This window comes from Apodemus sylvaticus, chromosome 12 (assembly GCF_947179515.1).
Source record: "Apodemus sylvaticus chromosome 12, mApoSyl1.1, whole genome shotgun sequence".
Taxonomy (NCBI): domain Eukaryota; kingdom Metazoa; phylum Chordata; class Mammalia; order Rodentia; family Muridae; genus Apodemus; species Apodemus sylvaticus.
Genome location: NC_067483.1, coordinates 81,812,146 through 81,837,290, shown reverse-complemented (window position 1 = coordinate 81,837,290; position 25,145 = coordinate 81,812,146). Strand labels below are relative to the sequence as shown.

General features: G+C 38.7%; 1 protein-coding gene across 1 annotated transcript; it reads right to left on the bottom strand.

Annotated features, from left to right (window-relative positions):
- Positions 1-11,309: 11,309 nt before the first annotated feature.
- Positions 11,310-12,263, bottom strand: LOC127697718 (olfactory receptor 6P1). Its single transcript, XM_052201025.1, has one exon. It carries the CDS (start codon positions 12,261-12,263, stop codon positions 11,310-11,312), a length of 954 nt encoding a protein of 317 aa, XP_052056985.1.
- Positions 12,264-25,145: the final 12,882 nt, after the last annotated feature.

Genomic DNA, 25,145 nt, shown 5'->3' with positions numbered 1-25,145 from the left:
AAACATATATGATGTGTATGTGTATAAGAGAGAGAGAGAGAGAGAGAGAGAGAGAGAGAGAGAGAGAGAGAGAGAGAGAGGAGACTCAAGTGTCCCACCTTAAGCTCCTCTGTTAGCCTCAGGAGTGCTGTTGTCTTGGGTGTTTATGACCATCTCATTGTCTTCCTATGTTTTGAGACTGAACCTTAAGTATCTTTAGTTTTAGAATATCTCTGTATGAAATAAAAGTTTAAGAAGTAATCAATTAAAAGGCTGAAATGAGAGTCAGGAGCTAGAGACAATTCCTCAATAATAGTAGCATAAAAACCAATGGTATTTCAGTTTAGGATTTCTTTCTTTTTAACAGATGATTTAAGATGTTTTCCCTAAAGTTAAATGGCTATATGTTGCCAGAGTAGCCATCTGTTAATGATTATATGCCAGTCCGTAGTGATCTTCAATCTTGGTTACCTTACATACTTAACTAAATTAATTGTACAACACAATGCAGGTTCTATGGACAAACCACATTCACTTATTGCTTTATTCAACAGAATTATAAAAGTTAGTATGTCTATTTCAAGAAACATTTTTCTTAAAATATCTGCTCTACAATTTCTTAGAGTTTTAAGTCATGTGTGTGTGTATGTGTGTATGCACACACAGACTAACACATATAACTAAAGAAGTAAAAGGGGATGATAAATATTAGCAACACGGGGTTTGGGAACTGCAGGGAACCTACCAGATAGGGTGAACGATTTAAACCTCTTCCAAATTTATGAATTTTAATGTACTGACCAATATTTCTACATATCTTACAATGGATGGAAGGCTCAGTACCTAAAACAATAGCAGCAATTAAAAACGAGTCTGTGGTTGGAGGTCATAGTCTTTCTCTTCAGAACACAGAGATTCCACATTTATGAGTCCATAATCTATGCTCTGGGGTTGTATAGGACATTATCATTCCTTCATCAAAAGACCAGTTTGCTTTCTGAAATCATAACCACACCTATCTAACATTCAAATACCCCACCACACCTGGTCACCAATTTCCAAATATAGTTAGGGTCTTAGGTTCTTTTGCCTTTGATCATTCTTGTATGATCACTAGGACATTTCATGAGAGTAAAATCAGAAAGCTTCAAAAAGCACTTGTAGGATTAAGGCTTGATTTTATCCTGAAGACAGGGTAAGGAATAATACCTGCCCTTGAGCCTTCCAACAATGAAGAGTAGAGGCTCTGCCTCTGATTTCCCAGAAGAGGGGTGGCAATGGTCTGCCTCCACAGGTAATTAATGAGGAAACCAGGATGATAATGTGCTTGGAAAGAGATCTGCTTTGTTGTCTTTGAGCAAATGAAGACCAGACAAGAAATTTTATTTGGGCAAAATTCTTGAGATAACAACTATGTTAAAAATTTCTACATGAGCTCTGTGAGGATGGATTAATGAAATTGTAGATCAGAAAGTCTCTGGAATGGGGACAACTAGTGAGAGATGTGACAGATAATCTCCTATGCTCAATCTAGGTTTTTTTTTTTGCCAGTTCCCATAGGAAAGTAAGCGTAATGTATGGTAGTCTGAGGTAGACCTATCTGTCTGGGGTATTAAGTGACCAGACATTTTTAAATGTGAAAAAAATATCCCTCTTCCTCCAAGTCAGTTTTAAGCGATACAATTCCAATCCATCTCCCCTTTCACAGAATTCTTAGCAACAACTGTGGTTCAGGGCTTTAGGAGAAGAGTGTGTAAGTTTGATTCAGGGAAGAATAAATACCAGTCATATAGAGATCTCTGATTAGCTCTGTTTTTACTGAATTAGATTTCAAAATTGTAGGAGGATATATGTGTATTCGACCCCCCTGATCCACTATAGCCTTGTAACTTTTCAACACTATAGGATATGTTTGCAATAATTATTTTTCCTAGAGGGGAAGGTGGCTAGAGTCTATTGATCTTATTTTTGAGCCCCATTAATCTGTAGCATATCCTAGGGTTTCTAGTTGAATATAAATGTGACTACATGATGCATTTTTGAATAATTAATACAGTGGGAAGGCAGACTTTCTTTTTACCTCTCCAGTACTATAAATAACAGTTAAATAATTATCTTCTAAGGTCGCAGCTGGCTTCTTACTCGCTAGCTGATGCCCTCATTCAACATACAAAGCATGCATGTATACTCACAGCTCTAGTACTCTTCAAACATGTATTCACCCTGGTGCTGTCACATGTCTTTCTCCACCCCAACTCCCTCTGAAGGACAGAGGCTTGTTCATCTATGGACTAGGATTCTTACTTTGCATGTCAGTGGGTTTAGATGATACAACATATAGAACAGGTGACGTGGTAGTTGAGAGAACCTTGTGCCCATTTTACCTAGAGTGGTTTCTCATAGGAACATTTTGAAACAACAGCAGATTCAATGGCACCCAACAGCTCCAAGTCCCTCACATTTTTCATAAGGCTTGACACAGCTGCAAAAGACATCTCTGTGTAATTTCTCTGAATATGTGCGATGTTTCCTCCTTACCATGTTGTAACACTTCTCATCAAAGGTGCAAACAAGACAAACCAATCTTTAAAATAAATGAAATAAAAATCCTGATCTAGTCTCAATTTAAGAAAAATGATCTCAAATTATTCCCCACTTCTCTTCAAGAAAACAACTAAAATCTGAACATATGAAAATATGAGTTTTTTTAAAAGGGGAAATCATTTGGAATGTAAACAAAGAATATAGAAAATAAAAAATAGAAAATATGAGTTTTTGAAAATATGAGTTATTTTTCAACTGACCGTTTTTCTGAGGATGTGACTTTTTCCTACTCTTTTTAAGGATCTCCAGACTGTGCTGAAAAATGAGAAGAAATCATGTAGACAGGAAGGAAGACACTGTTCACAGCCTAGATTATTGGCAAGGCTGTTTATTTATGAGTAGGCACTGAATGGAGCTATTTGTATAACTCCTTTTTTTCTCCAAGCTCCTGGATGAGCAGAAGCCAGCTCCCTCCTACCCATGGGGGACCTCTCAAGAGGCCCAGTCTTAAGAAAACTGTGGCCCTTCCAGAGCTCAAGGACATCCTGGGGGAATAGTAGGGAAAAACCTAAGTGAGACCTCAGGCCACAGGAGGGACCTTGGAGGGGAAGTTCATGGCTGTGTCTTTTCAATCAGACTCCAGGGATAAAGAGGTGGAAGTAAAATAGTGCTCTGTGTGTGTGTGTGTGTGTGTGTGTGTGTGTGTGTGTGTGTGCTTCTCTTTCTCTAAACAGAATTAAAAATAATAAGGTCTTCCAAGGACAGATAATTATATTGTAAGCCATTTAAAGAAGTATGACATGTATTCATCCTTACTTGGGGATTTAGATGTATGAGCATACACAGATTTTCAGATATCCAACACTTGGGTACCATACCTACAATTGTTACTTCTTTACATGGCTAGGTCTCTTATGCATTAGTCTTGTATGTATATATATATACTAATATATAATGTGATGAAATCTGTGTTTATAGAAGAAATCGTGAGAACATGTTTGTATTTTATCTTTTCATTCAAGATAGTTTCAGGAACCCTCTGGTGTGGGTTTGGAAGTGTGTTCAGATACATGTGGTGTTTTATACGTTCACTCACCTATAGCACCTACAGACTCAAGAGAACCTAGTCTGAGAGCCATAATCACAGCAGAACATGAGCAGGAGCATGGGCTCCACAATGAGGAATCTCAACCAGTGGAGGAGGCTGCACTTCTCTGGAGCTGAGAAAGACGAGGGGGCAGTCAATCAAGAGAATTACGTCCTCAAATATAAAGCTGAATTCTATTTAAAAATAGGAGATCATTTAAAAATTAATAACAGTCCCAAATTACAAAGGTACTAGCTCATATGTCTAGGAGCAACTAGCACTAATGTATCTTTATTTACTAATGCCATAAAAACTCCCAAAAAGAAACTTTGCCTGCCAGAGAGTTCTTTGGCGGCGAGCGCCCTAACTTATGGATCCGTAGGAGCCTGCATGAATTAGTCAATAAGTACTTGTTGAATGTCATCATGAGAAACTTGTTTTTGTATCTGGCCCTTTTACTCAGGTTTCTGCGGAAATGTTTTCACTGCTGTTAAGCATTTGCTTAAGAACAAGGGTCCTATGGGCTCTGCTTCCAGTTTAAATGAAGCTGCAAACATGAAAACATCTCATTGCAGAATCATACTAAGTGAGGTAACTCATTCATAAAAGAACACACATGGAATGCAGTCACTGATAAGTGGATATTAGCCCAGAAGCTCAGAATACAAAACACAACCCACATATCAAATCATTCCCAGGAAGAAGGAGAGGGCCCAGGTCCTGGAAAGGCTTGATGCAGCATTGTAGGGGATTGCCAGGACAGAGGAGTAGGAGAGGGTTGGTTGGGGAACTGGCAGAGGGAAGAGAACTTATGGGACTTAGGAGGAGCAGGGAACCAGGAAAGGGAAAATCATTTGTAATGTAAACAAAGAATATAGGAAAAAAAAGTCGTCCCGTCAGAAGTATCCCCACAGTTCCATTTTAGTACTTGAGATATTCCAGAGGATGGCAAAACCTTAAATCAGTTGAACAAAACCTTTGTTCTTAGGAGTTGTTGAGGGCATAAACTACGTCATTCATCTCCTTTCACTACAATGTTCGATGGAGCCTTAAAATACTTGTTTAATCAAGCCTTTCCAGGACCAGAGGCCTCTCCTCTTTTTGAGGGAACCAGGAAAGGGGAAATCATTTGAAATGTAAATAAGGAATATGTCTAATTTTAAAAAAAGAAAAAAATACTTGTTTAAGCAGGAAATGAGAAGAACTTCATTTCCTTTGAATTGACTAATGTATAGCTTAAATGCAGAGGAAGATAAGACGGGGCTGAATGTGTCATTGTCTTAGTATTTGATAACTTTTCAAATTGTACATTGTCTATTTTCTAAGTTATACTTTTGAAGTAGACAAGCATGTCTGTTCTTTCAGTAGAAAATAAAAAAAAACACAATCCATGCTTTCCTTTTTTTTTTTTTACATTTTTTATTGAATATATTCTTCATTTATATTTCAAATGTTATACCCTTTCCCAGTTCCCCCCTCCCAGAAAACCCCCAGCCCCTCCTCCCACCTCCTGCCTCCAAGAATATGCCCCTCCACCCAACCTACTCCCACCTACCCTGCCTCGATTTCCCCACGCTGGGGCATCTATCGAGATTTCATAGGACCAAGGACCTCTCCTCCCACTGATTCCCGACGACGAGGCATTCCTCTGTCACACTTTTGGCTGGAACCATGAGTAGCCCTTGGCTGATGACTTAGTCCCTGGGAGCCCTGGGGCCCCTCATTGGCCAACATCGTCGTTCTTCCCATGGGGCTGCAAACCCCTTCCCACGCTTTCTTTTTAATATAAGTTTTTCTTATATTTTGAGCTTAAATGAAGTGTATTAATAAAAATATTTTTCTTATTTATTTTAATTTTTTAATATTTATTCTTCACTGATACATTATATCCTGATGCAGTTTCCTCTCCCTCCCCATCACTCCTCCTTCGTTTCTCCTCAGTAAAGGTCTTTCATAATTAATTGTGATGAAAGCTAGTACTGCTTTAAAGAGAGACTTCCTGGACTATGCACTATTTCTCTCTGCTCTACTTCATTACTTGTATTTTGTCTCCAGTGAGCTCCCCTCAGTCCACACTCTGAGCAAAACAAAAATAACGTCAAACACAGTAAAAGTAAAGCAGAATGTTGTAAAGTGCCCAAGTACCGTAAAGTGAAATCAAATAATCTCAGCAGTAGCCACTGGAACAGCAAGCACAGTGTCCAATGAAAGCCACATGTGTCTCTGCCTGCCTAGTGAATTACAGACATAGACAGTGATCATACATCTGCCAGGATAACAAGGCTAAATGTCGTATGGTGAACCAAAAAGCCATAAGGAAACCTACTGCTGTAGAAAATTCTTAAACGATATACATATAAAAAAAGGAGTCTAAATGGAATTATGTATAATGTGTGTGTGTGTGTCTTATCCTAACTTTACATCATACACTACCAAATAGAACCCTCAGTACCAGGAGTGACTCAGTAAATAACTCATATAATATGTAAACTCATTTAATATATAAAACTCATTTAATAATTTTAACTCAGTACCAGTTATTTAAATGATCATCTAGCTCTCTATCACACTCCTCTTCCCAAAGCTAAGGATCTATGCAGAACAGGGAGAAATTCGTAAGCTCCAGAGATGGTAGATACCTTCAAGGAAACAGCATTTTCCAGCTATGAAAGGGCAAATGAACGTGTGAATGCACAGAGACTGTGATAGCATGTGCCAGGTCTGGACGAGCTGAATCCAGGAGAAAAAAATGAGCTGAGAGAAGGGGGAGTGTAAGGTCCCTCTCCTAGCCAAGATGGTATTTATAACTGACAGCTGCTGAGAAAGGGAAAATCAGTTTTCTTCACTCAAGTGACTCTGTGTATCAACCACATTCCAAAGCAGGTTCTGTGCTCAGGGTTAGTCAGCCCAAACAAACTGGACTCCACGTATGAGTGTGTATAGTTAAATACTTTAAAAACCACTTCAATGCAATTATCTCACGTTCCCCGTCCCTTTCCTTTCTCCACTTTCACATGTGCCTCTTCAAGCTTCTCTGTGTCTCCACCTTATTCTCTTTCAGACTCATGGCCTCTTTTTCTTCATTTCACAGGCACACACATGTGCGCACGTGCGCGCGCGCACACACACACACACACACACACACACACACACACACACTCCTAAATACACAAATCCAGCCTCCTCAATCTCTGTGATGCTACTTGGATGTATATATTTTCAGTGAGATAGTGTTTTTTATTTGCTCCTTTTTAATTAGGGAAAAAACACGGGAGATGGGGGGCAAAGAGGTTGGGGAAGACCTGAGAGGGATTGGAGGAAGTGAGCAATAAAATCTGAATATATTACACAAAAGTCTCAAATCAACACAAATGTTATTAAAACATTAAAATTAAAAATTATTTTATCAGTCCATGAGAATATAAGACAAAATGTAAAGGAGAGTAATAGAGAAATTAAAATGATCAAGCTCATTCTCTAACCATAGCTTAAGAGTTGTTTTTACAAATGATCAATAGAATAGGTATATTGATCAAAAAGCACATAATGATGTTGAAAATGACAAAAGGGTGAACAATGATGAATCACACAAGGAGCTTAGAATGTGTTGACAGATAGGTTAACTATAATTTAATAATTACACATTCTAATTCATTGTCATTAAATTACACATTATAAGATTATTATAATTTAATATATTGCTCAAGAATTTGAACCACATTGTCAACCCCAGTCTCTTAATTTAATCCTCATGATTACTTCTTTAATGATTAGTATTTGATAACTTTTCAGATTGTACATTTGCAGTGGCTCCAGGCATCAAATCTAAACTCAGTGAAAAACAAGCAAACAAACAAAAATCACTCCTCTGTTCTAGCCTCATCTTCTCAAGAAGGTATCTCAGGATGGGGATGGATCTCAGTTGGTGTAGTTCTGGCCTAGCATTGTGTGAACCCCCTGGATTCAATCCATAGCCCGCATAAAAACAGATATGGTGGTGCATACCTAAAACCCCAACACTCTCAGGAGGCAGTGACAGTTGAATTAAGCATTCAAGGTCACCATTCACTACACAATGAATTTGAGGCCAAACAGGGATACATGAGACCTTTTCTCAAACAAAATGGATTCAGAAGAGGGTTTTTGGATGCTCTGAAGCTGGAGTTATAGACAAGTATGAGCGACCTGTGTAGGTTCTGGGAGTTGAACTTGGGTTCTATTCAAGAACTCCAAGTATTCTTATCTGCCAAACTGTCCAGTTCCTCATTTCTTTCATAAATTGAAAATGAATTAATAATAGCAAGCCATTTGGATAGTATATTTGAATTAAATGCACACTGGATAAAAATAACTATTTAGAGACAAATCTGAAAGAAATAAATGTCAACTAATACATGGTACAAACCTTCCACACTTCATATAAAATAATGCAAGAGTATTCTCACTGGATAATGGGAATGGATGTCACAAGAGAGGAGTGGTTTTCATATCAGATGGCATGGTGTGGCTCATCCTATTATATTGTGAAAGCATACCTACACGAGAGTATCAAGTATGGGAACTAGGCTACAATGGGTAAGGAAAGAATCATGTTTTATGCTTGATATTCTAACAAAGACTCATGGCATATCTTTATCCCCTTTAAGAGGAAAAATTTGTTAGAGACCTAGCATTGTGTGAACGTGGGTGTCCTTGTGTTGTTTGGTACATAAATGTTAAGAATTGCAATGTCCTCTTGGTGGATATTTTCTTTGATGAGTATGGACTGTCCTTCCCTGAGTAGTTTTGATTTGAAGTCTGTTTTTTTTTTTTGTCAGATATTAAAATGGTTCCATTGGCTTACCCAAGTCCAGCTGTTTGGAATACATTTTTTCTTTTCTTTTACCCAGTGGTGATGTTAAGGTGTATATCTTTGGATGCATCAGAAGAGTGGATCCTGTTTTCTCATCCTTGTGTGTTTTGTCCTATACTGATGCATTTTGTTATATCTTATTAATTATTATCCATTAGGTGTCTTTTTATTTCCTAATGAGAGAGAGAAAGGGTGTGGATTCAGATGGGAGGGGAAGCAGGGAGGAACTGGGGGGTGGATAGATGGAAGAGGAAAAGTAAGTAATATATATTGGATAAAACAAAATCTATTTTTAATAAAAGAAAAAGAAAGAAGAAACTTCACTTACTCAATCCAATGACACCTTGGTATCATTTTGTATTTCATAATTAGAGATGCTAAGCTTATAAATCAGCTTACTACCTTTACAAATAATTACAAGGATTTGTGGAACTTTGTATATTTCTAATTTGGACATTTTCTAAATGTCTTAGAAAAATATAACTCCTTAATATTTGTGTGAGTTTAGTACACAGTTCAGAAGATAGGAAAACTTATTAGAAAGCATTGATTGGTATTAACAATGAGCAAATGATAATAATAATGAACCTTTATCATCTAATGAATGCTTGCTGTTAGTTAATTCCATTATACTTCAGATTTTCTTAGTATCTGCATCACACTCCAATACACTACTGAACTCTATGCTTGGCATCAAAGGAACTCGGAGAAACATATAGAATAAGAAACCAAACAACTCAACATAGCAGTAATAGGAGTCTGTCTTTCCAATGGAAGATGATGAAAGACCAATGAAAGATGGCAACAGGCAAAACTGCTGCTCAGAATCTTAACTACAATAAAATAAGGTCTGTACGAAGGAGTGTAGAATCCACTGTGACTTTAACTCCATAAGAGCCAACATTGCTAAAGGACCATGTGTAGGCAGAGGTTCCAGACCTCAGTGGAAATGACAGGGCAAGAGAGGAAAGTAGTTGAAGGCAGGATTTCTTTTTTTTTAAAATTTCCCCAGCTGGAGATCAATTACAGATCTGTATCATTAGTAATATTGCCTAGCAACACTTATCAGCTTTCTGAGCCATCACGGGTAGGAAATTAATCCCCACTATCCATAAATAAATTTCTTCATAGAGAAGAAGAATTTCTTTTAAAAAATCCTTTGCTTAGACATGACACATTTATTTAGTATCCACAAGTTCATGAGGTAGTTGGTGTTATTTTCATGATGAAGGAGAGAAATTTTGAATAAGGATTTAAAATTTCTTGCTTATGATTGTATGATTCCTAAGTAGTAACTCTGGGATCCATCTAGTATTTGTTGTCTCTGGGGTTTGGAATTTTCACCATAAACTCCATATTTTCAGTAACTCTATAACAGAGACTGCAACAGATACTGAGTCACATGGAGAGAAGCGTTCAAGGCTGCTTTCAATTCTGCTGTATCATGTAGGTCACAGTAGTTTTTTCTGATTTCAGAGATTATCCATAATGTTTTGCTTGTTTGCTTTGTTTTGTTTTGCTCAATGACTATCCTCATTTCTATCCCAACACACACAGCCTGGCTTAGTAGTGGAAAATGTATAGAGACAATCTATGTGCTACTGGGATGCATTCAATTTCATGTTTATTTTACTTTTTTGTATTTTTTGCTGATTTGGTTTAATGTACAAAAAAGTTTGAGTAAACAAATGTATAAATCGTATGGAGGTGACATCCTGTCTAAAAATTTCAAACCACTTTCCAAACTCAAAAGAATTTGATAGACTATCTATACTTTAGGGTGCAAAGGTAAGGCATCCTATTCAGAACAGAAAAGTCTTTAGTTAGGCTCTGGATCTCAGCCATTTTCTTGTTTTATATTGTTTTCTCTTCTCATTCTTTAATTAGTAGTGAAATTACAAGTATTTGATAAATATTGTAGTCTAGGCAGTAATAGATGGCCTTGATTAAAAGCTTTCTAACACATTTTGTTGGCTACTTAATCAATATCTACTAAGCAAACCAACTTGTTTTCCACCTGAGGTTCAAGAGGAGAGATCACAAGGATACTTAGCTGTCTTGATGTGCATGTAACGGAGTACCTACATCTTGACTCTCAGTGGCTTTGAGATCTGTAGAAATCAAGTCTATAAAAATCCATAAAATTTAATCTAAGTTATATAGAATATATACTTTTGCAGTTTTAATGAAAGTAGAATTTGAGAATATGGATCTTTGAAGACCCTGTTATTTCAGACTTTTAGAGATAAAATAATAAGCTTTATATAAAGCAGAGAATCTCAAACTGGTTGTGAAGCAATTATTCCTAGGCAGTTTTGAAATTAATCATGGTAGTGTTAGGACAGACATACCTATTCAGACTCTTCACATATTTTAAGGAATCTTCCGTTTTTAAATTGAATTTTTATTAAAAACATTTCATACAATATTTTTTTGTCATGATATTTCTCTCCCCAACTCCTACTAGATCCTTATTTCTTCCCTACCCAGCCTAAAATCATTCTCTTTTTTCAACGTCTTTCACCCTGGAAGCTTCCAAAATAAAATTAAAGCAAACAGAAAACAAGTAAGACAAATGCAAGCAAACCAAACCCCAAATTGAAAAGGCCTGGTGTTTGGGAGTCTTCACTGGATAACTTTCACTACAGCTAATTCTTGTGTTTCTAATCCAATGGAAATATCTATACACAATCAGTCGATTTTTAGTTTTTGTGTGTATTGGGAAGTTCCCAGACAGTATTTGGAATGTTGACATATGACATTGATATACCCAATAAAGACATTCTGTAATTGATAGTCAGATCCTTAGTAAGACTTCTTTTCCTCTCTGCTGGGATCTGTCACACATCAATCTGGACCATCCTTAGGATGGTGGCATCTTCCCAGCATGGTCTTCCTGAAGGCATCCTTTACCTCTTTGTTTCTTAAGCAGTAGATGGCTGGGTTGAGGAATGGGACAATGACAGTGTAGAGCACAGAGATGATCTTGTTGTAGTTGAAGGTGTACATGGCTCGGGGCCGTGCGTAGGTGAAGAGAGTTGAAGAGTAGTAGATGACAACCACTGCCAGGTGCGAGGTGCAGGTGGAGAAGGCTTTGTGGCGTCCCTGGGCTGTGGGGATCCTCAGGATGGCTACAATGATAGCAGCATAGGAGGAAACCACAGCCACTAGAGGCAACAGAATCATTACCAGTGCCAGCAGGAAGTCTACTAGCTCGGCTTGTTCCTTGTCCGAGCAAGTGAGGTTGAGCAGTGGAGAAATATCACAGAAAAAGTGGTTGATGATATTGGGCCCACAGTAGGATAACCGGGAAATGAAAAGTAGCTTCATCATGGAACTGAAGAACCCGCTGCCCCAAGAAGCCGCTGCTAGGCGAGTGGCCAGTCTGGGAGGCATGAGACTAGGGTAACGAAGGGGTTCACAGATAGCCAGATAGCGGTCATAGGCCATAACTGCCAACAGGACACACTCAGTGCAGGCTAAGGCGATAAAGAAGTAGAGCTGGGTCATGCAGCCTACGTAAGAGACTCTACCGTCCTCAGTAAGAAAGGCTCCCAAGAGTCTGGGAATAGTAACATTGATGTACCATAGTTCCAGGAAGGAGAGATGACCGAGGAAAAAGTACATGGGGCGATGGAGGCTTGGAGTGAGCCAGATTGTAGAAACAATGAGAACATTTTCCAGTAACGTCAACACGTAAATTACAAAAAAGAAAACAAAGAGGAGTGACTGGAAGGGTCGAGGGGTTGGAAAACCCACCAGGACAAACTGCTCCACGCGGTTTCCGCTCAGATTTCTCATGGTGCCAGTCCACTCGAATGCCTACAAAGGTAACAGGAATAAGAAAGGCTAAAAGGCAGGTGCATCAAAGCAGTAACATCCTTGTACAGGTTACAAGCCTGCAGATGTTCAACAACTCACAATATTACCAATTCTTACTAAATGTTTCCTCTTCACGGTTCAGTTTCAAGGGAAATATTCTCAGACTTGAAGATAATACTTAGTAACTAAGGACCTCGGCTACATTAAGTAATCAGTGAATGTTAGCTTAGAGACTTCAGAATTGCTTTGTTATTTTGAGTCTTAGTTTTCAATAATTTTAAAAGTCTATGATATGCTCTCCTTTCACTTTGCTCAGGAACAACTACAACCCCACAAACCCCAGAGTACTTTCCCTCAATGTTTGTTGGGTGAAATAATAAAAGAAGGACATCAAGACAGATCCTTGGGACTTGTCACTGAAGAGAAATTGACTAGGAGATTGTGGAAACCCAGTGATTACTGGAGCTACAGTGTAAGCCAGTTCAGCAGCAAGAAGTATTTTGAAATGTGTTCATTACAGTTGGAGAAACAATCCAGTACAGAGATGAGGAAACACTCTTAAAAGAGCTTCATTTAATCTTTTTGAGGTCATTCCTTGTGCCAGAGTCACAATGTTTCACTCCTAGAACTAGTTTAATTTTCTGCCCATACCAGAGAGCTACTCAGGAGTATGAGGCAGGAAGATTGAAGCCAAGAATTCAGGACTAGCTTAGAGAACAAAGTCAGATTTTCTATAAAAGAAATGTCAAAGCTGAGTGTTATATCCACGTATTCACATGATCATGCATTCATACACACACACACACACACACACACACCATCACACACACAAACACACACACACCATCACACACACCATCACACACACTCATACACATATATACATGTATGCACATACATGCACACAAGCACAAACATGCACACACAAAATACACACACTTTATTGGAAAGGTGAAACAAAAGCTTTGCTTGTTCTAATCCTTAGAATCTGTGACTGTTACAGAAGCTTTGAAAATCTGATTGAATGAATCATGTAAATTAATAATTGTCAGATGGAGAGATTGTCCTGAATTAACAAGGTGCCCTTACAGCCAATCACAGGAGATTTAAAAGGAAGGCTAGAAGGAAATATGAGACTGGACTACAGATGAAAAGACAACATAAAGATGGAACAGAGAGACTCCTAGCTGTTCTGCTTCGGGAAAACACCATATCCTGACCCATCCTCGAGGATCCACTGCACTCAGTGCAGCTGGGAAGAACACCCCTCCCAACCCCCTGAGATTTGAAGATCTGGCTGGTCTCAAGAACTGTAATGATTTGGCTACAAACTAAGGAATGCCAAAAGCTACCAGGAACTAGAAGAGCTAAAGAATAATTCTCTCCTAAAGTTTCTAGAAGGATTACGGCTCTCCTAATACCTTCACATTAGAAAAGTGGTACAGACTTCAGACTTTGAACACGAAAGACTCTGAGAAGTAAATACAGTTTAGAATCCCCATTACCATGGTAATTAAATGGAAGTGGCCACAGGACACTGACAAGCCTACAAAGTACAAGGTCATCCTTCTCTAGCTGTCCATTCTGCTATGCTTGCCTGGTTTCCTATCAACACTGTCAGAGACCTGACTTCTTCAGTAGACTGTGGGGAAAGTTGCAAATCTGACTAAAGATAGCTCATATAGTTGATTATTTCATTATTTCATTATTAGTTGGATGTAAGTATGTCACATCGCTTCCTCAGTAAAATTTTAAAAAGTGGTATGTTACTTTGTTAACTATTTTAATCAGACACTGAATTAGTTAAAGGACCCTAATCCTTCCACATTGGGAATACTAATCTAAATGAAACCACTATGTCATCTCTACAACCTACTCAAATCATCTAAATATTGATGCTGTGATTTCCATTAATACTTGTTTTAAATTATGTAAATGAATGTAAATAGCGATATTAGCAACCATTATATCATAGGTGTTGTGATAGAGGGCATTTTAAAATGTTTTCATAATTGTAGTTCTTTTATGGATTCTCCTGTATCTTTGTGGGTCTTTTTCTTTCTTCTCTTTTTGTTGTTGTTTCTGTACTGTTAAAATTACAAGTGCCTTATAAAATATTTCCTCTAGATACTATAAAATTAGCATACATTTAGCCCAAACAATATAAATATCTGTCAATGTTTGGAAAATATTAGACAAAATATTAAAATTTTATTGAAAAGCCATCTTCTATTAATCTGATTTTGTTTTTTTATTCTTATATGCAACCATGACTACATATTATCCCAAATGAGGAAAGTTTCAACTCTTGCATCTCATGGTAGAACACTAAACGCTGGTAAATCAGTTCCCCCAGGTGACACTGATGGCCCTGAGAGTGCAAGTGGCTTTTCTGTAGCAATGGTACCCAATTATTTCAACATTTTATTAGTTATATGCAGAAATTACACAGCAATCTGTCGTCAAAACTGTTCATATTGATCTATTAGCTGGCAATGTCTTTAGCTCACAGGAAGAATTTTTACTTCATTATCCATCCTTCATAGTTTCAATGCTGACTGTCCCTGTCACTAATTTACACTCTGGGACACCTTCAGGCCACCACACACAATTATGCCATTCCTTATCAAGAAGAAGAAATTGTTTTTGAACAGGAAAGTTGGAAAGAGAAGCAGCTCTTTTTTTTTTTTTTCAAGCAGATTAGTTTTTGGAAATGTGCAAAGGAAAGTTGAATGAGAATCAGGGGACAATTCCTTGGGTACTATTCCCTACCTTGATCCTGGGAAAAAATTTGTCCCCTGAGTGCCCATTCGCCTCAACTTGGAAAACAGTGAAATGATGGACTAGATGCTTTCGTGAGTTAGGAAAGTCTTACTACCTCTCCAGAGCAAGGTGTCGAAGTTCAGACACCAAAGTAGACAGGGCAGAAGGAGGTTTGCTGAGGAACATGGTTTCATTACTCTGTTGCCAGTATACATAGCAGTATCTAAGAAGCAAGAAGCCCCTACCAAATGTCAGTGGAATAGATTTCAGTCCCATTTCTGCATATATATGCATATATGTATACATATACATATATATTCTGTATATATACATATATATATACATTATATTATCTCACATAGCTTCATTCATATACATGTTTTATAATCTTAAAATAAACTGAGACAAACACAAAATTGTTGGTTGCAGCACTGTATACAATCTGGTCAAAATTTCACTTGTCCAGGGTCATTTTAAAATACAGAGGAAAAACAATTTGGAAGTGAACCGAGAGTAGAAGGAGTGCAGGAAACCCGTCCGCTCTCCCATTCACAAGTTTGCTGACATCACCTTCATCCAGAAGCCCACCCTGACTTGAGTTATCTCCTGAATCCCAGGCAAGCCAGTACCAGCATGTTGGCTTCATTGTTCTAAAAGGTGCAGATGGCCCTGACTCCCTCCCCTTCCTCAGTGACACTTAACATCCTCTTCTGAGTCTGGCAGCAAGATCTTGTTTGCTATACAGACTGGCTGAAGACTTCCCCTCCAGGAAAAGCGAGCTTTACCTATGTTATGAACTGGATATATTTATTTCCCTCTACAGTCCGCTCTGTGAAGAGGCTGCCCTACACAGACTCCTAAGTACAGGATTCAGGTTACTTCCTTTGAATCTGTCTCGGCTCTGTGGATGCTTATTTCATGTTTAGCTGTGTGTGTGTGTGTTTGTGTAGTGTGTGTGCATGTGTGTATGTTTGTGTATGTGTGTGTGTTTTGTTTTATTTTTGTTTTTTAAATCTGTTTGCCCTCACTTCTGGGAACCCCTTACTTCTTGCTGCTTGCCCTCCAAACTTTTCATGATAACAGGACTGCATCCTGCTATCACGACATGATAAGGCAGATGAGACTGAAGGTTCAACTGTCATGCTGACAATATCATGAAACATACTCTTCTCATTTGGGGAATTGCATTGTAAGTAGAAATTAATAGTGGTGTGTGTAGTGGGGGGATCTTGAGTATCCCTCCCAATACATTTCCTTGTTGAGAAAAATAATTTGCCCACAGAGTGAACAAATTCATTATTTTATAATAATAATTATGATAATAATAATAATAATAATCTTAGTGATTCCATAGATATATTGACCTGAAAATATAAAAACATCACTTGATCCAACTTGGCTATTTATAACAGCAAACCTGGCTGAATTCTCATGCAGCCTCAACTTGCTGCATGCTACAAGAGTTTTAACAGTCCCTTTCTCCTCCTCTAAGGATGCCTCTGTATAGGGAGTAAGCCTTCATCCGGAGACACAAAAAACAGAGCCCTCCACACAGAAAACACTGTTTCCAGAGAAATCTAAGATTACTGGTTTTTCAGTTTTTCTTCAATTCTTCTGTTGATAAATGTAAAGTGAAGCTCAATGCTCTATCAAACAATAAAGTGGGTCTATAATTGAGGAACACTGAAGTCATTAACATTAAGGAGACAGACCAATGGAACATGCTAGCCTGAGGTAGGCTCTGAGAACATTTTATGTTCTGGCAATTCAATAGTACAACAAGCGGAAGCACCTTTATCTCTACTTATGACTAACATAGAAAGAAGAATATTTTCTTTTAAAGATTATGCACCTGGGACATTGTGGGTCTCATAATAGCACAGATTATCCTGCTGTGTATATATGGGAGCAAACTTCACTTCTATCTTGTAGATCTTCCAGGGAAATGAGACAAAACTTAAACTTTGAAAACTGATGAATGGCAGAGTTTATCAATGTGCATTTAAAAATAACATTTAATTTCTTCTGTTCATATATAGTCATAATAGGTATGGCCTCAGGCCTGGGAGTACTTTACCTTAAGCATATGAATTTCAGTTCTTGCCTCTCATTACTGTTCTTACTTTTTAAAGTTTCTCCTTAAATTTTCTACCCTGTCCAATATCCTTTGTCCTGTATTAAATACACATTGAGCCATAGTAAGGTATAATGTGACCAAGGTTAGAATGGATATTATTGAAAAAGAACATGAACTCACATCATGCTACACACATGATTATATATATACAAAATATGAAATTATTAAACTATGTAAAAGAGGAAAACTACCATTTCAGCAAAATGGAAAAAAATTAGCTGGTATAGGAAGACTAATACTGTATGTATGTATGAAAGTTAAAAATTCTGGCTTCTAAGTAGAAGAGAATGAAGTAGCATTTGCTATAGATGAGAAAGTATAGTGAAAAGAGAGATGGAGGAAGTTTGGATAGTGAATACCTAACATGGTTTGATAGAAGCAATAGGATCTAATGTTCTACAAAACAGTGGGCTGAGTATTGTTGACAACCTATTACTTATTAATGAAAAAATGATAGAAAGGAGTTCAAAGTTTCCAAGCATGAAGACACGATAAGTAAATGCTAATTATCCTTCTCAATCAATTTTACACATTGTATACACATGTTAAAATATCACTTCATATTCTAAAATATAATATCATTCCATTCCATTATAGAAACATAAACATGTTCATACCCAAGAATATATTTATACTAGTGAACATCTTAAAAACATTTATTATTTGCCATATTCATTAATTGTAAACACATAGGTAGTAGCGCACTCACTAGGAAATGTTGAATGATTAAGATTTATTGGAATTTGAGCAGTCTGGATGGTCAGGAAAAGTCAAGGGCTTTTTGACCTCATGAAAACTGTAAGGAATGAGGAAGGGCCTGCATAATGACAGATTTTCTTTGAGATGCTCACCTCTCCCGTCTCCTGTCCTTTAGCTTCCTGTCTTCCACCATCACTTTCTTCCCATCTTTCGATATTTGTTATGCCTGGTTCTTTGCTGCTTCTGGGCAGGCACGGTCTATTACTGGTCCCCTTCAGTAGATCTGACACTTCATTTTGGAATTAGAGTTACTTGTGGCAGGACAGGACAGGACAGGACAGGACAGAGCTTGAGCAGATTGGGCCCCAAAGCCAGCAAGAGTGTCAGTAGCCAGCTCTTATCAATACAAATGTCCCTCCTTGGGGATATGGCCCCTTAAGACACATTGTCATGGTGACCTATGTTTCGCCAGCAAGACTGTCCAAGTCACACACCTCAGGGAAAATTTTTTTTTCCTAGGGAACAACTGATAGTGTGAGGCCTAAAGAAACCTAGGCCTGCAGTGAAGTAGAGTGTAACCTTCATGTTGCTTCTCAAATTCTGATGTCCAAGGGCCTGGAGAGGCAGATCGTTAGGAACCCTCAAGTCTAAAATTCTGCTGGGCAAAGGCAATGCTGAAGTAAGGGAGCTGTGGGTGAATGGATGCTCACAGACTCTATTTGGGTTTTGAGGACATGATTGTTTGCCAGACTGGTTCATCTTTGCATCTTACCATTTGTGCACCTATGGGTTGGATATGTGTACTTTGTTTTCTTATCACAGTTACAAGATGAACGCGGGAAATGTCCTTTCCCAATTACATTTCTATTCCCCCAAGACCTGTTTCTAGATAAAACTGGCCTAGGAAGACAGTGTAGACCTCAGAATAACAGGGGTGATGATGGCAGAGGTAACCGCAGACTGGGGATGCTGAACTCTCACCTGAGGCAGGTTAAGAATGTGATGAATTCCTTCTCCTACAGCTCTGGATTTCTTGACTGGTGTCATGGATACATGGCTTCCTGATTCTGTGGTCTTTTTTTTGTTTGTTTTTTGTTTTTTTTTTGTTGTTTTTTTTGTTTTTGTTTTTATAACAAAGTATAAATTTATTTAAAAGTTCATTTCTTCCCCCATTTTCCACTGAATGCTCCTGGAGCATGGTTGACTCTAGTTCACCAAAAGCATGAGAGGTAAGAATGAAGATGCAGAACTAATGTATTATGTAAGATCACGACACTCAGTTTTCAAGTTTGAAGGTCATCTCTTAGGCCTTTTCATACACTTGGCTTGGGTTAGAGGAGTGTCTGCACTGACTTGCCTGTGATCACGTGCCACTTGCATGGGGCAGCCAGAGCACAGCAATGGGTGTTGTCCCCAGTCACTGTATATTTGGGTCAGTGTTTCTCACTGTAATCAGAGGTCTCTGATCACTAGACCAACTGGCCAGCAAGATCCCAGGATCTGCCTGCCTCCACTCTCAGTGCTGAGATTCTAGGCACACGTTACTCTGCCTGGATGTGTTACATGGGTCCAGAGATGAAACTCGGGAGCTTTTCCTGTATTGCAAGCATTGTTTTAAGTAAACCATCTCCTCGAGCTCCTTTTATAAACTTTCAGCAAAATAACCATCCTCAAAAAAAAAAAAATCACATTGCACTATGATCTTTTCTTTGTCTGCAAAAAAAAAAAAAAAAAAAAAAAAAAAAAGCAGCGATCTTTTCTGCTGTAATGAACAATTCCTGTAACTCCAGAACAGTAGGTATGCTAACACAGTCGTGCCCTATAAGAACATCACTGCATGTAACGGAATTTACATCCACCCACCAGTAGTTTTGTTGATGATAAGGAAGCTGAAAAATTCTTATCATTAAAGTGAAGCAATGCTATTCAGGAGCCTATTACAATGCTGGTGTAAATGATCATAATACATTGTTAGTTTCATGAAAGGTTAGCACATAAATTGTGTGTATTGCATACTTCATAATGACAACCAATGACTAACTGGGTTATTTACTTTATCATAATGCTAGTGTGTATTTCTTATATATTAAAGCTAATAATGATAATAAAGAACTATGCCAGTAGAGTTTGTGTGGTTTTTATATTACATATTTTGTCATTTTTATTTTCACTGCTAGAGATTGAACTCGGGGCCTGAGACATGCTAAGCTTATGTTATACTTCCAAGCACCACCCCAGCCATTATTATTTCAGAACTTTCTGATACATGTGCATAATGAACAGTTTATATAAATAGCTTGCATGTTGCACCTATAGCAGCCTCAGATGGCTTCTGTTTTCCACGTTTCTTGATTTATTTGTACCATCTAGGCTTGTACAATTGCTTAAAGTTACCTAATGGATTGTTTATTATAATGTGCAAACCTTGTTAAGTGACACACAGCTACAGTCCTTTTTGACAGATTAGATGGGACTGCAGGGAACTGAAGCTTTATAGTTACGTTTGAGGCTTTAGCCCAGTGTTTCTCAACCTTCCTAATGCTGTGATTCTTTAATAGTTCAGTTCCTCATGTTGTGGTGACCTCCAATCGTAAGATACTACTTCATAATTATAATTTCTACTGTTCTGAATAGTAATGTAAATATCTGATATGAGGAATATCTGATATGCAACCTCCGGTGAAAAGGGTTATTTAGTTTCCAAAGGGGTCTCGAGCCAGAGGTTGAGAACCTCTGCTTAACCTAATATGGAAGGATGATGACAGCTCTCAGAAAGACATGACAAAACACCAGAGAGAATCAGTGGGTTCTGTCTGACATACTGAGTGTAAGGAAGAGATAGACACACGCTGTCATTGCTTATGAATGTTAACTCGGGTCTTAGATTTAATAACTGTAAAGGATCATATTTGCTATGCTTAACTAGAGGAAGAGGGGCTATGGCAGAGAAGGAGGGGGGATGGGAAGGAAAATGTGAGCCATCAAAAGATGAACAAGAAATATTTGAAAAAATGACTTTGACTGACAGAAGCATAAGTAAGAGACTAGAATTTATCCAGAAGAGGAAAGCACAGGACTTACAAAAGGACAAAATTCTAGCATAGTGTTCTGGAGGTTAAAAAACTAGATATTTAGTATTAGTATTGTTATTATTATTAATCATTCTATTTGTTTACATCTCAAATGATGTCCCACTTGTTGGTTACCTCTCCACAAACCTTCCATCCTACATCTACCCTCTTCCCTGTCCCCTTTGCCCCCATGAGGGTGCTCCCGCACCCAATGCCCTCTCATGCCTCACTGCTACAGAATCACCCTTGGCTGGGGCATCAAACCTCCACAGGACCAAGGGCCTCTTCTCCTATTGGTGACAGGCAAGGGCATCCTCTGCAACATATGTATCTGGAGCCATGGACCCCTCCCTGTACACTCCTTGGTTGGTGGTCTAGTCCCTGGGAGCTCTGGGTGGTTCGATTAGCCAATACTGTTCTTCCTATGGGGTTGCATCCTCCTCAGCTCCTCCAGTCCCTCTGCCAGCTACCCCATGGAGTTCCTGAGTTCTGTCTGAAGCTTGGCTCCAAGCATTAACATCTGCCTTCTTCAGTTGCTGCCTGAATCTCCCAAGGAGCATTCACAACAGGTTCCTGTCAGCAAGCACCTCTAGACCACAACAACAGTGTACAATCTGTAGGGCTGCTTGAGGTCCCGGATACTGATTCCCTCAGAAATTCTTTTACTGTTGAGAATAGTTTTAGCTATCCTGGGTTTTTTGTTATTCTAGATGAATTTGAGAATTGCTCTTTCTAACTCTGTGAAGAACTGAGTTGGGAACACTCCTCCACTGCTGGTGGGATTGCAAGCTGGTACAACCACTCTGGAAATCAGTCTGGCAGTTCATCAGAAAACTGGGCATGACACTTCCAGAAGACCCTGTTATACCACTCCTGGGCATATATCCAAAGGATTCCCCGGTATGCAATAAAGACACATGCTCTCCTATGTTCATAGCAGCCTTATTTATAATAGTCAGAAGCTGGAAAGAACCCAGATGTTCCTCAGTGGAGGAATGGATACAGAAAATGGGGTATATTTACACAATGGAATACTACTCAGCAATTAAAAACAATGAATTCATGAAATTCTTAGGCAAATGGTTGGAACTGGAAAATATCCTAAGTGAGGTAACCCAATTACAAAAGAACACACATGGAATGGAATCACTGCTAAGTGGATATTAATTAGCCCACAAGCTCTGAATACAATTCACATATCAAATGATTTCCAAGAAGAAGAAAGGAGAGGGCCTTGGTCCTGGAAAGGCTTGATACAGCAATGTAGGGGATTACCAAGACAGAGAAGTGGGAGGGGGTTGATTGGGGAACGGGTGGTGGATCTCCCAGCATGTTTCCTCTCCAAACATCTTGCCCTCTTACTTTTTTAAACTATAATAATAACCCACTAAGTCCAATTAGTGCTGCCCACATATATGTATAGGTGTGGGGCAATCCACTGAGACTTGAGCAAGCTATAGTTGTGACCCTCCCAAAGATATGTGACTCTCCTTCTCTCAGAAGCCATTTACTGGCAATAACTTCTTAGTTAGAGGCTAGCTCCTTCATGCCCTTGTCCAGTCTGTGTTGAAGTTCTGATTGACTTGGTCTTGTGCAGATGTTCTGGTCTTGTGCAGGCCAATGAAGCTGTCATACGTTCATGTGTGCTATATCCATGGCATGTCCAGAAGACAGTATTTCAACACATTTCTCCCAATTCTAGTTCACGTATTAGTACTATTTACTCTTCTGTAATATATTCTGAGCTTTGGATGAGGGAGGTTGATAAAGATGACCATCTAAATTTGATTCATAGTGTCATAGTGTTTCACTAGTTTGTTTTTCCTCTTATTAAAAGTAGTTTTTCTCATGTAAAATATTCTGATTATGGCTTTCCCCCATTCTACTCCTTCCACTTCTTTTCCAACTTTATACCCATCCAGATCAACTCCCTTTCTGTTTCTAGTTAGAAAATAAAAGGATTTTTAAGATATAATGGTATATAAAATATAATAGGATAAATTTAATACATCATAATTGGACAAAACAAACAAACAGAAGGGAAAGAACCCAAGAGAAGGAACAACAACAACCAAAACCATAGACCCATTCCTTCATATTCAGGAATAAAAATACAAAGTTAAACCTGTTGTATACATGCCAAGAACTTGGTCCAGATCCATAGAGATAAGTGTGTATGCTTCCTCAATCTCTGTGAGCGCATACAAATTTTGATCATCTTGATATGGAGGGCTTTATTTATATGGTGTTCTCCTTTGTCTTTGGCTTTTACATTCTTTCTGCGTCATCTTCAGCAGGGCTCCCTGAGCCTCTAGGGGAGAGATTTAGTGGAGACATTACTTTCAGAGCTGAACATGTCAAGGGCTTTCACTCTCTGCATTATTGTCGCACTGTGGGTCTCTGTATTTGTTCCTTTCTGCTTTAGGTGGAAGCTTCTCTGATGATAACTGAGCAAGTTACAGATCTATGAGTATAACAGAATGCCATCAGGAGTCATTTTGTTGCTACTTTGTTTTAAACAAGAACAGTAGTATTTGGATTTTCCCTAGGTCCTTGGGTTATGTAGTTTCAAGTTCATGGTCACTCAAGCAGTGTCAAGTATGATGTTCATCTTGTGGAGTGGGCCTTCAGACATATCAGATATTGGTTGGTTACTCCTACAAATGTAGAGCTGCCATCACACTAGCATATATTGCAGGCATTACCCCACTATAGTTCAAAGAAAGGGTTTGTGGCTGGGTTGGTGTTTCTGTTTCTCCTTTGGTAGCATGCAGACTACTTCCCTCTATCAAAGAATCTAGCACGTAGGGGTGGAGGCTCTCTGTGGGTACTTTCCTTGAGATTGTAGGTATTGCCTTCAGTAGTAGGGTCTGGCCAGTCGTCTGCCAAGAGCAGTCTACAGGATTGACAGCAGCCTGCATTTTTTGAGGGTTCACACTGAACCCTTTGATCTGGCTACTTTAAAGCATTTATTTATTCCCCTTTAATGACCTCCAGCACACTCATAAAACTTGTTCTAAGATCTCTCCTTTGTGCTTCCATTATGTAGAAATACTCAGGGCTTGTGGTGGTAGTGTTGCTAGACTCTAGTGGAGACTTCTTATTCTGTTTGTGTTTTTACATGGGAGTATAGGCATGTAGGGTTTTAGAAGATTGGGATTATGGGGACTGATAATCCCCCTCGTCTTGTCTGTATTGGGTGAGTATTTTGTTGCTTGGTTTCTTTTGCAGTCGTCGTTTTAGAGGAGAATGTGGTGGCAGCTTTGTTGCCTATTAGAAAACTCTTCTGGGATCCTGATAGATGCACCACTTCAGGTTGCAGGGAAAATGTGCTCTGAGATATTGGAAGGTAACACTTAGGGGATGATCTCTATTCTAGAGCTAGTGAAGAGACCAAGAAATTGAAAGTGGAGGAACGTAAGGATCTCTGCAGTTACTTTACTGCCTTGCTGGTTAGAGAGGTCTGCCAGTGAGTCGATGGATAGAATAAAGCGATAGGTTGGACAAATGAGGTTTGGAGGAGATCTGTATGATATGTTGGAGAAAGGAGTTGGGGAAAAGGGAGGCTGCAGTGGATGGTCTGATACAGAGTCAGGCATAAGACTGGGGAATTGGTTTTGAAGGAGCTAAGGGAGAAGTAAAGACCTGCAGTTAGCCTACCTGCTTCTCTGGCTGGAGCCCAAGTTTCAGTAGTTTGACCAATTATTAGCCTCTACATTAACCATTACTCCCAGTGAAAATCAAGTTCTTTGATTAAGTTTGAGAACACTGCTCTGAGTGTAAACTCAAATATTTAGAAGACCTCTCTCTCTCTTGCCTTCTTGCTGCTCCTACTCTGTCCTTTTGCCCCTTATCCTCTTTTTCCTTATCCCCATCTCCCCTCCCCCTATATGCTCATGGCCAGCCTCTACTCTACTCTTTTTGCCTTTCTCTGTCTCTACTACCCTCCCAACTCCCCTCCCAATGCCATGAATAAACTCTATTTTCTACTAAAAAATAAAATATTTAGAAGACAGTTTAACAGCATAGGCATTTATCCAAACAACAGTACACACATTCACCCTCCACAGCACAGGGCCTCCTTGTTTAAATAAGTGTTTTAAGCAGATTTAGAATAATAGAAATGAAATACCTCCTGTATTGCCTGGTTTTGTGTGTCAACTTGACACAAGATGGAACTATCACAGAGAA

Coding starts and splice junctions, on each gene's coding strand:
- LOC127697718 (XM_052201025.1), bottom strand. CDS start 12,263: ATGAGAAATCTGAGCGGAAACCGCGTGGAGCAGTTTGTCCTGGTGGGT.